Source organism: Amblyraja radiata, chromosome 25 (genome assembly GCF_010909765.2).
Source record: "Amblyraja radiata isolate CabotCenter1 chromosome 25, sAmbRad1.1.pri, whole genome shotgun sequence".
Lineage (NCBI taxonomy): Eukaryota > Metazoa > Chordata > Chondrichthyes > Rajiformes > Rajidae > Amblyraja > Amblyraja radiata.
In genome coordinates, this window is record NC_045980.1 from 29,109,601 (window position 1) to 29,121,290 (window position 11,690).

At 40.8% G+C, this 11,690-nt stretch overlaps 1 protein-coding gene across 1 annotated transcript in view; it reads left to right on the forward strand.

Annotated features, from left to right (window-relative positions):
* rnf10 (ring finger protein 10) overlaps window positions 1-11,465 on the forward strand; it is a 33,757-nt gene extending 22,292 nt beyond the window's left edge. The window contains exons 11-17 of the mRNA XM_033043663.1: window positions 1,672-1,789; window positions 1,881-1,982; window positions 2,060-2,230; window positions 4,244-4,344; window positions 7,151-7,208; window positions 7,313-7,465; window positions 9,578-11,465. Of these exons, the coding sequence (XP_032899554.1) occupies window positions 1,672-1,789; window positions 1,881-1,982; window positions 2,060-2,230; window positions 4,244-4,344; window positions 7,151-7,208; window positions 7,313-7,465; window positions 9,578-9,651 (777 nt within the window). The 3' untranslated portion in view covers window positions 9,652-11,465. The remainder of the gene's footprint in view (window positions 1-1,671; window positions 1,790-1,880; window positions 1,983-2,059; window positions 2,231-4,243; window positions 4,345-7,150; window positions 7,209-7,312; window positions 7,466-9,577) is intronic.
* Window positions 11,466-11,690: the final 225 nt, after the last annotated feature.

Consider the following 11,690-nt stretch of genomic DNA (forward strand, 5'->3'; position numbering starts at 1 on the left):
TCGCTATCAGCTTGCTGAAGGTTGTTTAAAACTTGTCTAGGAGCTGAGGGAACGTTCCTCACGGGAACGACAGGCAGCTGAAAAATGGTTCATCTTCCTACAGAAATTGCAAGCTTTGCCAAGTGCTGGGCACTGCGACTGCATGGAGTGGATATAATTGCAGTTGGGACACTTCTTGACAAGCGGGACCCGAGGGGCATAAGTCGGCCGCGGCGTAGGGCGAAAGTTGCCTTGTTTGCGACGTGGCATAGCAACACCAGTCAGATTAATAGCCCGATTGTCAGATCCCTTCTGCCCATGTGGCGGGGCAACTACTTCAGCTATGCGGCAAGCATGCATTGCCTGAGTCAGGGTGAGGTCTGGTCTCTGCAGCAGATCTGCGCGTAGCTTCTGATCTAGCATGCCGGTGACAAGGATATCTCTGGTGAGCTGATCACGCATGGTCTCGAAACGGCACCGCTGAGCAAGGTAGCGCAGGTCAGCGATAAAACATTCAACAGGCTCATCAGGCTGCTGCTTCCGTGTGAAAAATCTAGCCCGCTCCAATATGCGGTTGGAGGGCAAGTCACAAATCTCCGCAAACTTGCGTAAGAGACATACCGGGTCATTGGCAGATTCCGCCGGCTCGACGACCTGGTCGTTGTCATCCAGGACCGCTGGATCATAGTTGAAAGCCTGAGCTCGTTTCATAGCATCAGGACCGGCAAGGTTCAACAGGAGCGAGGCTTTGACCACATCAGGGTCATTTCGGTGCACGATGTTGATGAAGTGGTTGTAGTCCATCACAAAAAGAGCCCAACATTCCGCAATGTCAGCGTCAAAGACAAGGGGAGAGGGCTTTCGGCATGAGGATGCCGTGATGAATAGGGAATTAAACACTAGTTGGACTAGGGACAAATAAACCCCGATAAACAGGAGGCGCGCGTTTAACTTGCTGACACCATGTAAAGGAGTGGAGTCTGACACACTGTAACCTTTACTGAGTCTTTAATCAAGGCACATGTTACACACGTCCCAGTACTGACTGCATCTAGTCTTCAGGCGTACTGGAACCAAAGGGAGGAACAAGGGGAGGATATCACAGTTATACTGATATGGCTGGGCGTGGTTAGTGGTGTTGAGGTAGCTACGTTATAGGTTGCATGCATAAACCATCTACAAAAGCCAACTGTGATGTTATTTGATTTAACTTCTACCATTTGAGTGGCATTGCCTCACCATGAGGACAAAATGGCTTGCTTAGACATGCATTTAAAAGCTCATCTATATAATTCCATCATTTTTTTAAATTCCCCACTCCAACATTTTTGATTATCATGCTTCAGCTGAAGTTAACTCTTTTAAAGAAAAAGTAGGATTGGATTTTGTATTGTATTTGGAGCACAGGTAAAGGGAAAGCTTGTGTAGGATAGAACTGCAGATGCTGGTTTACACTGAAGATGGACACAAAATGCTGGAGTAACTCAGTGGGTGACGTTTAGGGTCGAGACCCTTCTTCAGACTGTAGACGGGTCGTGACCAGAAACATCACCGCCTCCTTTTCTCCAGAGATGCTGCCTGATCTGCTGAGTTATTCCAGCATTTTGTGTCTCTGAAGGGAAAGCTTATTTGAATCTGCTTTACAAAAGGCTGCCTTAAGTAACTTGCATCAACATGAACTGTTTTCCTCAGGATGTACGACACAGACACCGTTATTTGTGTCATCTGCCATTGACCTGTGAGTTTAGTATTTGTGAGCTGGCCCTGACACCACCTGTGATTTCGAAAGAAACGTTGGATGCTTTTGCAGGTTTGAAGGTTTTTTTCAAATTGAATCGGACATTATTTGAGCGACTTGCTTTTGGCACCCAAATAATTGAGTCCTTTTTCTTCTTTGATAGTTGATCTGGACAGAAGGAAATGTCTTCGCTTGAAGAAAGCTCGGGATGAGCGTCGAAGGGAACGTAGGATTGAAATGGAAGAAAATGAAAAGCAAGGCAAATGTGAGTGCTTTCACTTATCTTGACCTCCATTGTAACTGATACTGAGTGACATCTGCAATTAACTAACTCTCATTTAGATCTAGAAGTACAAATTGGACTGGAAAACTACCAGCAATTCCCAGCATTTGGCGCAACAGAAAGTGGGCAATTTATTGTTTCCTTTGCCAGCTCTGATGGTGACTCTCTGCCTTCAAACAGTCTTTCAGCCAGCACAGCAACCCTTAGCAGCAGTCCTAATTCACTGCCAGGTATGAAATTCTATACTTGCAATTCTAATATTGAAGTCACAAAGCAAATATTTGGCTTGTTTCAATTTAACTTGGAATGTGATAACATTTAAATAATTAAGCTACACTACGAATTTTTCCTGTTTTGTGTTACGTCATAAATAAGGCCCCCAACAGCCTTTCCCGAGGTAATGAACGGGTTCAGTTGTCACATAAGCTCATAAATCAATTTTGTCCCCCAAGTCAGAAAATACACGGAAATCACTCTATGGTAACCATGCCTCCGCAATATTGTAATGTCAAAAGCACAGGACTAAGAGCTAACGACGACTAAAAGTGGAGAGCGTGAGAGAGGAAACTAGTTTTGTCATTGGTAGGAGTGTGTATGCATGTGTCACTTTTGAATTTAATAATATGGGAGCTCGCACGTATGTAGGGATGTCCATAGGTTTGGGGGGGTACAAGCAGTAGGTAAAACAGTGTGCCATTGCAGTGGAATGTCAGTTTAAATTGCATTTTTAAACAATGTTTTTATTCACACTTCCTCAAATATTGACTGATTTTCATGGTTAATCGTGTTTCACCAGCAGCTGATAACCTTTCTACGATGTATGTAGAATGGGGAAGCTGATTATGTTGGTCATCTCCTCATTGATGTCTTCTCACCCCCCCCCCCCCCCCGCCACAGGTTTCACACTAGCCTGATTGTATATATTATTATATGATATTTTAGCCTATATATAGTGCAAAGTCCCTTTTGGGAGAACTAGAGGTCTGCTTTCAGATTTGCACTAATATCTACCTGCACATAATCCATATCCCTCCATTCCCTGCTAATCCATATGCCTATCCAAACTCTTTAAATGCAACTATCTTACCTGCCTCAGCTACCATTCCTGGCAGCACATTCCAGGCAGTCGCCCGTGTGTGTGTGGTTTTACGATCACTTGCAGCTTCCTTTTTATGCTTTTCGCTTTTTGAACAAGATCTCTAAAGCCACGCTATCTAACATTATAGATTTCAACACCAAGTTTTCATTTTTGGAGAGGTACACGCTTCATTGTTTTTGTACTTGGGTGCATCTTTAGTATTCTGGTGGCAAACTTTGAAACAATGAAATGAAACCACATTGAGCTGTGCCACCCTGCTGGAAATGTCTTCTCTACCCAGGGTGATATAAAGCCTGGTTGGCGATGGGTGGATAGATCCAGGTGGGGGAGGAGAGGTAGTATTGGAGGCTGAAAGTTTATACGTGGAACTGAGAGGATGAGGTGAGATGGACCTGCGTCATCTCTTTCTGTGCAGAGGCAGAAGCACTCAATATGAAGGGGCTGTCCCACTTGGGCGACCTAATTGGCGAGTTTAGAAGAGTAAAAAAAAAAAAAAATGTCAGGTTGAAGACCTCTTTTTCGACTATGTAGAACACCTCCTTCGACCTACTTCGAATATGTTGAAGACTTAGCTACGACTAACTGGGAAAATTGGACACCGCATAGTGGAGAATGAAGACGACCTCCCTTCGATTATGATGAAGACTATCTACGACTACCCTCGATTACCTACGACTAACATGCCGACCTACTACGACTAAACCTACGAGTAAAAAAAGTATCGATTTTTTCCATGGCAACCTTTTTTTACTTGTGGGCATTTTTTAACATATTGAAAAAAACGCCGCGACCTAGCTGAGGCCTCGAGTACGTGGAGACCACGCTCGAGCATGAAGGAGAGTTACGAAGACCTCCTACAACCTCGTGTCGACCATGCTGCGAGTATGAGTCGAGGTCAAACTCGCCAGAACTCGCGGATTAGGTCGCCCAAGTGGGACAGGCCTTTTACACTGGAATCTGCTGGAATTATATAGATGAGCATTTACAGTGACGTGGGGTGGGGGAAATCTGTATGTTATTTGTTTGGTCTGGTGTTGAGGTAACCTGACAGGCCTATTTTGCTGCTGCAGTTTTTATTTTGTGCTGCTTAATGTTCTAATTAATACTTTAATACTTTGGCATCTATTCTAATTCTTCCTTTTAGAATCAACATTGAATCCATCAGCCCCTGCATTTAATCCTGGAAGTCCTTCTCTGTGTGTTGGTAGCATGGAGGATGATGTTCACTTTCCTTCATTTGCTCAGGTAACAACAATGAATTAATTCTTTATTTTTGAAGTAATATATCAATATATTATTCATGACGAGTTGATTTAGCTGCTGTATAAATATTTTATTCATGACAAGTTGATTTAGCTGCTGGAGAAAAGTACTTGATTTAGGGTGATTAATGCTGTTTAACTTGCTCTTCATGCAACATGATCATTTGCAAGGACTTCATTCTATTTAACCACTTGGTATTTCAGAATTTTATCGTTCTTAAATTCTCAAAATGTCTAGAATGTTACAGGCACTTTGCACTCCAATCACTAATTTGTACACTTGGCTCTCAGTTTTCTTTAATTTCATTTGTGTGGATTAGGATGCACTTTTGTGAAGAAATTCAATGTTCCAAATTGCCAACTGAATCATTTGTTTAGCCTTTATGCGATTATAAAATAGCTTATTAAACTATACTGAACTAAAATAATCCCATAGGTATACAATGAATTTTAATGGCATTGATGAATGCCGTATTGGTTTTAATTAGTATAAATTTTTAAATGGTGGAAACCCAATAAATGGCTGGGGATCTTCATAAGGTAATCTCACCACTGGAGAAAACGGATTAATGTTCCTTTACAGTTGGCACTTCAAGACTTAACCAGCATATTAATGAATTATAACGTGTATTTTGTGGTTGTATTTGATGACTGCTTGACTGGCCTAAAGAAAGATGATTTCAGTAGTTGCCCGTCTGTAATTAAGCTTGCTGCCAACATTGCTGCAAGGGTCCAAGATTGATTTAATGATGATGGTTTATGTAACTATTCTTAATTCATTGCATTTTCTGGAAAATTGCTTTGCTTTTTGCTGGCAGAAGTTGTTGCAAATGGGCAATTTACTGGGTACATTGACTTTGGTTGTGATATAGTAGACTACTGATTCTCATCCTTGTTTCATTGGCTAACAGTAATGGCAATAAACACAATTTTGATGTGTAAAATGTCTGAATGATTTGTTTTGGCATGATTTAATGAAGTTAAGAAATTGGTTTGTGCTGCTACAGAGTGTATGTAATCAAAGGGAGTGTACTGCATTTAATTCTGAGGTGTTTCTCAGCCTTAGATTGCGACCATTTTAATTTTGTTCAATTAAATTCCTCCACCCTTCTTAATCCCTTCACTTTTCAGTTACAAGGTTCCTGTAGACGGATTTATTGATCCATCTGTTCAGCTCTTCCTTTCCACTGCTCCTTTCCCACATGTATCTTTGCTTCTCTCCAAGTTGCCTTTGCCCATGAGGCCAACGTCTTGGTCCCCTGACCAGTTCTTTCCCCGTTTCTTTTGCCAGCAGGCATTGGCATTTTCCTGTTTGGTATAATGTCTTGCCTCTTTTGAAACCACCAATGCCCACATATTTTACTTTCACTCACTGTCCTCGTAATTAAATGCAACCTTTTTATGCTTAAGAAATCTGCCTATCTTTTCTGAATTCTGTTCGAATGGTAAGACCTTCTGTTAGGATCCTTGCCAATTTCATAAATGATATATATTTGTTGCTTTGATCTTGTTTCGCCAACCGCCTCCATAACTACAAATTAAATTAAATTAACTTAATGGGACAACATGAAAGACTGACAGGAATAACAGCTCTGAAATTGAGATCTGCAGCACACTAGTCTACTTCACCAACTTGTTGATATTATTGGCTCTCAATAGAATAATCTCCGTGTTGAAGTTCTCCCCTTCATGGCCTAACCCCTCTTGCTTCCTCACGGCTTGTACGTGGTTTGCTCTTTGCGTTCCATTTTTGCCCTTTTGCTGCTGCCAGGTTTACTTTGTTCCACTCATGGCAATCCTTCCTTCAGCATCTTTGTCCTAAGAATTTGAATTCCCTCAGAGTTGCTAAAGAGATTAGAATTTTAGACGCTCTTGGAACTCGTCTCTGGGATCTCATTGCTTGTGTTACCCAGTGTTAAATTGTGTTTGATTATTGCACCTTAGTACGTCTTAAATGTGCTATATAGATGCAAGATATTGCATCCTCATTTCCCACCAATATCCATCCTTGTGGCATTTCTCTTTGCGGCAAGTCGCTCAGGTTTCTGGCCCCTCTGATCGATTATGGTACCCGTAGAAATATAGTCCACACACACGTCGTATGCTTTCTTGTAGTATTTTAATAGCCAGTCCTCGGTCTCTGCTCGCGAGGTTGTCCATCAACACAGCCTTGTATGAACCATAATGTTCTCCCATCAGATATTATGGAGGATTGTTAACATCCAATACATATTACTGCTGCTCATCTGTTGCTGATTTTATTTGCTTCACTGGCAATCTTGGTGGGATAGATTGTGGTATCTTTTTGGATTGGGTTATGGCCCCATTTCCAGATCATTTTGAAAGTGTGCCTGTGTACCATTTTGGTTTCTACTATTTTCAAATTCTTACTGTTCCTATATCTCCTCTGGACTTGCTATTCTTCTGTTACCCTGACTGGTCTCCCGTGTGTCTGCCTTTGGCTTCTGATGTCCCGGTTCCTTGAATTTAAATTATTTTAAAATTCGTCGTGGCTTCTTCATTTCAGTTACCGAATTGTCTTCATCCCTATATCCTACTCCTAACATTTATTACAACTGCTGTGATTCCTCTCAAGAATTCCTGTTTTACATTTGTAAGAATCTCTTGAAAACCTCACCTCTCCATCACTTCTCCCAACATCTGCCCACACCTGAGTTTGTTCGCTCTGAATGGACATCTGTATTGTTTACTGTTGCTTTTATCTTTTTTTATTTTGCTTCGCTTCCACGTTAAAGATCTTAAATACTAGTTAGCATTTCTTATTCTAGATGCTGAAGGATGGGAAGGCAAAAGCAGACGTGTGGTCCAAAGTATCTCCAAGAAAAGGTTTCTACTTAACATTTAATATGACTTTCAAATAAATTTGTGCTGCTTCATATTAGTGTAAAAGTCAACATTGAACTCATGGAATTTTTTTTTCCGTCTGATAGCAGAAACAAGTTTGATGCCTCCAGCAGATAGTGACGGAGAGAGTGATATCTCGGACCGTGTACCTGTACCCAGCTTTCAGAATTCCTTCAGTCAGGCTATGGAAGCAGCCTTCCTCAAGCTTGATAATGTTCCAGTCCCAGAGCTTTGTGCAGGTAGGGGAGCAGGTTGCAAAGTCATCCCAAGTAAGAAGTAGAAGTCTGTTAATGATAGACACAAAATGCTGGAGTAACAGCGGTCAGGCAGCATCTCTGGAGAAAAGGAATAGGTAACGTCACCGATTCTACTTCTCCAGAGATGCTGCCTGGCCCGCTGAGTTACTCCAGAATTTTGTCCCTTTATCTACTCAGTAAGGAGAATTAATGACGCAGCTCTGCCTTCCGGTATCACATCTAATGAGCAATCATAAGTGTTTTCAGTGAAGGGTCCTGGATCTAAAACATTTACCGAATGATGTTTAATGTGGATGCTTCTTCCAACATTTTGTTTCTGATTTTCCTATTGCCTTAATTCTAGGCACATCATCACCAATATACATCTGCAGGAAATGAATGTTGCAGGAGAACACTTTCTTTGCATGGAAGTTAGAATAAAATGTTGGGTTGACCTTAAACTTTTCAGTTTAAATGCTATTATTACTGGGATTTTTTTGTGATATTGATAGGATGAAAAAATGCAATGGATTTGCAAAAAAAAATTTAGAATTTTTTTTTTTAAGGATAGAATTTAAAGGGTGGCACAGTGGCAGAGCTGCTGCTTTACAGCGTCAGAGACCAGGGTTCATTCCAGGGTGATGTCTTCATGGAGTGAGTACATTCTCCCTGTGACCGCGTGTGTTTTCTCCAGGTGCTCTGGATTTCTCCCACATTCCACAGACTTACAGATTTGTAGGTTAATTGGCTTCTGTAAATTATCCCTAGTGTGCTGGTGTGTAGGATAGAACTAGTGTACGGGTGATTACTAGTAGGATTTGGTGGGTCGAAGGGCCCGTTTCTACGCTGTATCACTAAAGTAAATTAAAATTAATTTTCAAGTCTGAAAAATGAAGGAAAACCATGTAAACAATGGACTAGTAATTAAAAGATTGCTCTTCAAATCGGGGAGAATGGTATATAATGCATTGTACAGATGTTGGTACCAGGGCAGTGCTTAATCTGTTAATAATTTGGAACTGGTTGTATAGGGCATAACTTCTAAAGGTGCAAATGATGGTGAACTGCAAAAGGGAGACTAAAAGGCTTCAGGAGATGAGTACAGGCTGGAGGGAGGAATGGACTAGTGACAGATGAAATTTAATGCAAAGTGATGTTGCATTTTGGTAAAGTTGAAAAGCAGAAGGTGCCATTATACGAACAAACGAACATTTAGATTCAACATGCTGAAAGTGGCAGGGCAGGTGGTGAAAGTAATTAATAAAGCTTACAGGGGATCCTGTTCTTTACAATAGAGGCATAAGAGGCACAAGACCAAAGCAGTCACAAACCTTTAACCCAACTAGTTGAGCTTTAACTGGTGTGTTGTTCAAGAAAGATGTAAAGACAACGGACAAGTTTATGGGAATGATGCCTGGAATATGAGGAGCACCTTTATGTGGAAAAACTGAAGAAACAGGGCTCCTTGGAAGTTAAATGGCCTCCTATGCTGTAACCCCTCCGGTTTTTAAAAGGAATTTGCTTTCATTTGTTGTGGATGTCTGAGTCATAGGGACTTATGGTGTGGAAACAGGCCCTTCGGCCCAACTTGGCTCATCTCCCTCTAAACCTGTCATATTCATGTACCTGTCTAAATGTTTCTTACACATTGCAATGGTACCCGGCTCAACTACCTCTTCCGGCAGCTCATTCCATACACCCAACCCCCATTTTGTGGAAAAGTTATCCTTCCGTTTCCTATTAATTCTTTCTCTCCTCACCGTAAACCTATATCCTCTGGTTCTCGATTCCCCTTCATTGGACAAGAGGCTCTGTGCGTATACCCGCTATTCCTCTCATGATTTTGTTCATCTCTATAAGGTCTTGTGTCAATGTTGTTTTCTTCACAGTTGGTGAGATGCTGTAACAAATTGAATCCCTGTTTCTAAAATATGCAATAAACTGAGTGCCATTTTATTCTGCTTGGGAATGTTTCATCAAAATATCCAGCAGTTTACAGATGCAATGGAATAATGTTACCACTCAACCAAAAACATGTATTCGATTCTCTTGAACTGAAATTGTAAGTGGCATGACTATGCAAGCATTTCTAACTCTGTGCTCTTTTTTTTGCAGAAGAGAAGAATGGGAAGAAGAAGAAAAAAAAGCAGAAGCTTCTCTTCAGCACTTCAGTAGTTCATACAAAGTAACGTAGACAGCCATTGCCCATCCAAGCGCCACAGTCAGCCTCTGCCCATATTTACATAAGCTACTGTCTGGGTGAGAGTGTTTTGTTTTTAATTTGCTGCTGTAGTTTCAGATACTCAATCTTGGTTGTTTTATTTTAGTTGTATTTCAAATCCATAAGAGATTGGAAAGGGGATTTTGGTTGAGTGGTTTGTAAATGACTGTTTGCCTCCTGTTTATGATGTATACAAATTTATTACAGTTGTAAATCAAGCCCCATAACCAATTCATGCATTCGGATTACCCTGGATTTTTTTTTTTAATAAAGAAAACTCCAGTAAAACCCAAGCTTAATCTGCCACGGTGTGTAGAATTTCACTGGAGAATGAAACAATTGCATAGCATTGTTGGCCATTGTAGAAATATTTGACATGTAATTTCTTAGCGCATCGCAAAATTAGTTGACGGTGTCCTCTCCCCATTGCTGAACAATATTGCAGTTTTACAAAGTATCCTTCCGCCTGTTTCCAAAGCGCTCCTAATCGGTCGTATTCAGAATATAGAATTAGTAGCAGTGAGTTCCTCACCCCGTTCTGTTCGGTGGTAAAACTTAGCGGCTGGACTTCCCCTTTTTGCTTTTGAAGATTTTACTTAGAAAAGTGGTGTATCATTTTAAGAAAGTGGATGCAAAGCGTCTAATGAAGTGTTGTGTTCAGCTTTGTTACTTTTACCCTTCACTTTACTTTAATGCAGCAGCAGAGTAACAGGTACAATAAAAGACTATTGTGCACCATGTTGTGGATTTGTCTTAAACTAAATGGAAGCCTTTGATCAAATGACTGTCCATGCAATTGTAATCTGCTTAACATTTACTGCCACCACAATGAATGACCAGGTTTCTCTCCAACATGATGTAGGAAGGAACTGCAGATGTTGGTTTACACCAAAGAATGCTGGAGTAACTCAGCGGGCAGGGCAGCATCTCTGGAGAAAAGGAATGGGTGACGTTTTAGGTCGAGACCTTTCTTCAGATTGAATCTGAAGAAGGGTCTCGACCCGAAACGTCACCAGTTTCTTCTCCAGAGATGCTGCCTGACCCGTTGAATTACTCCTGCACTTTGTGTCTATCTAATGTACCTCATGATGGGCATGTAAGAAACTAGGATTTAATGCTTTATATTCTTTAATATCTAAACTAGCAGGAGACAAGCTAAATACTCCCAACCCCACCCCCACTACATCTGCACTCAGCAACTGAACTTAATTAAATATGTGCATTTCTATATATTAAAACAAAATTTGGCTTGGTGATTAAAGTAGTTTCTTCCAAAAGCCAGTATATACATTTTCTCATTGCAATGAGAACTATTTGTTAACATTGGGAGTGAAAGGACAATTTATCTGCTCTAGAATACAGTGCACATTATTGGTCAGACCAGCATTAAAAATTTGTGCTGTAAGCACCTTCATATTTGTCTAGCCATGTCTTATTTAATGGGGAAAGTAGCTAACCTGGTGGACTGTTGCATTCTATGTTGGACCTGACCGTGGGTAATGAAATGAGCATTTCCCCACTGCCAGGCTGTGTCTGACTTCTGATCCATGTCTGGTGCTTTTAGTTGTGGGTCTGTAATGCAATCGTGTTTAAAACATTATAAATTAAAATGTGACTAAATTTGGTGCAAATAATGGAAATGAGTTGCTTTTGATTTGAAATGTATGAAAACAAGATGGGGACGTTTCCTATACCAGGTGTGGACTTTGGACAATTAATTATTTGGTTTGTATTTCATTTTTTGACCTATATGTACATCTGCAATAAACATCCATTTGGTTCCTTCATATTGAATATGTTCTCCAAATGAACAAATGAAGTGAAAACAGTGAATGTTAGAGAGAATACCTGCATGTTAAACTGAAATTAAACTCCCATTAAAACTGGCTGTGGGACTCGTGAGCAATGTTGCCCATAATTATATATAACACTAGACTAAGTGGGACCCGTTGGGTCCCAGCATCACACAGGAAGGCTGGACATCCAACGCAATATTCCACCTCTCCA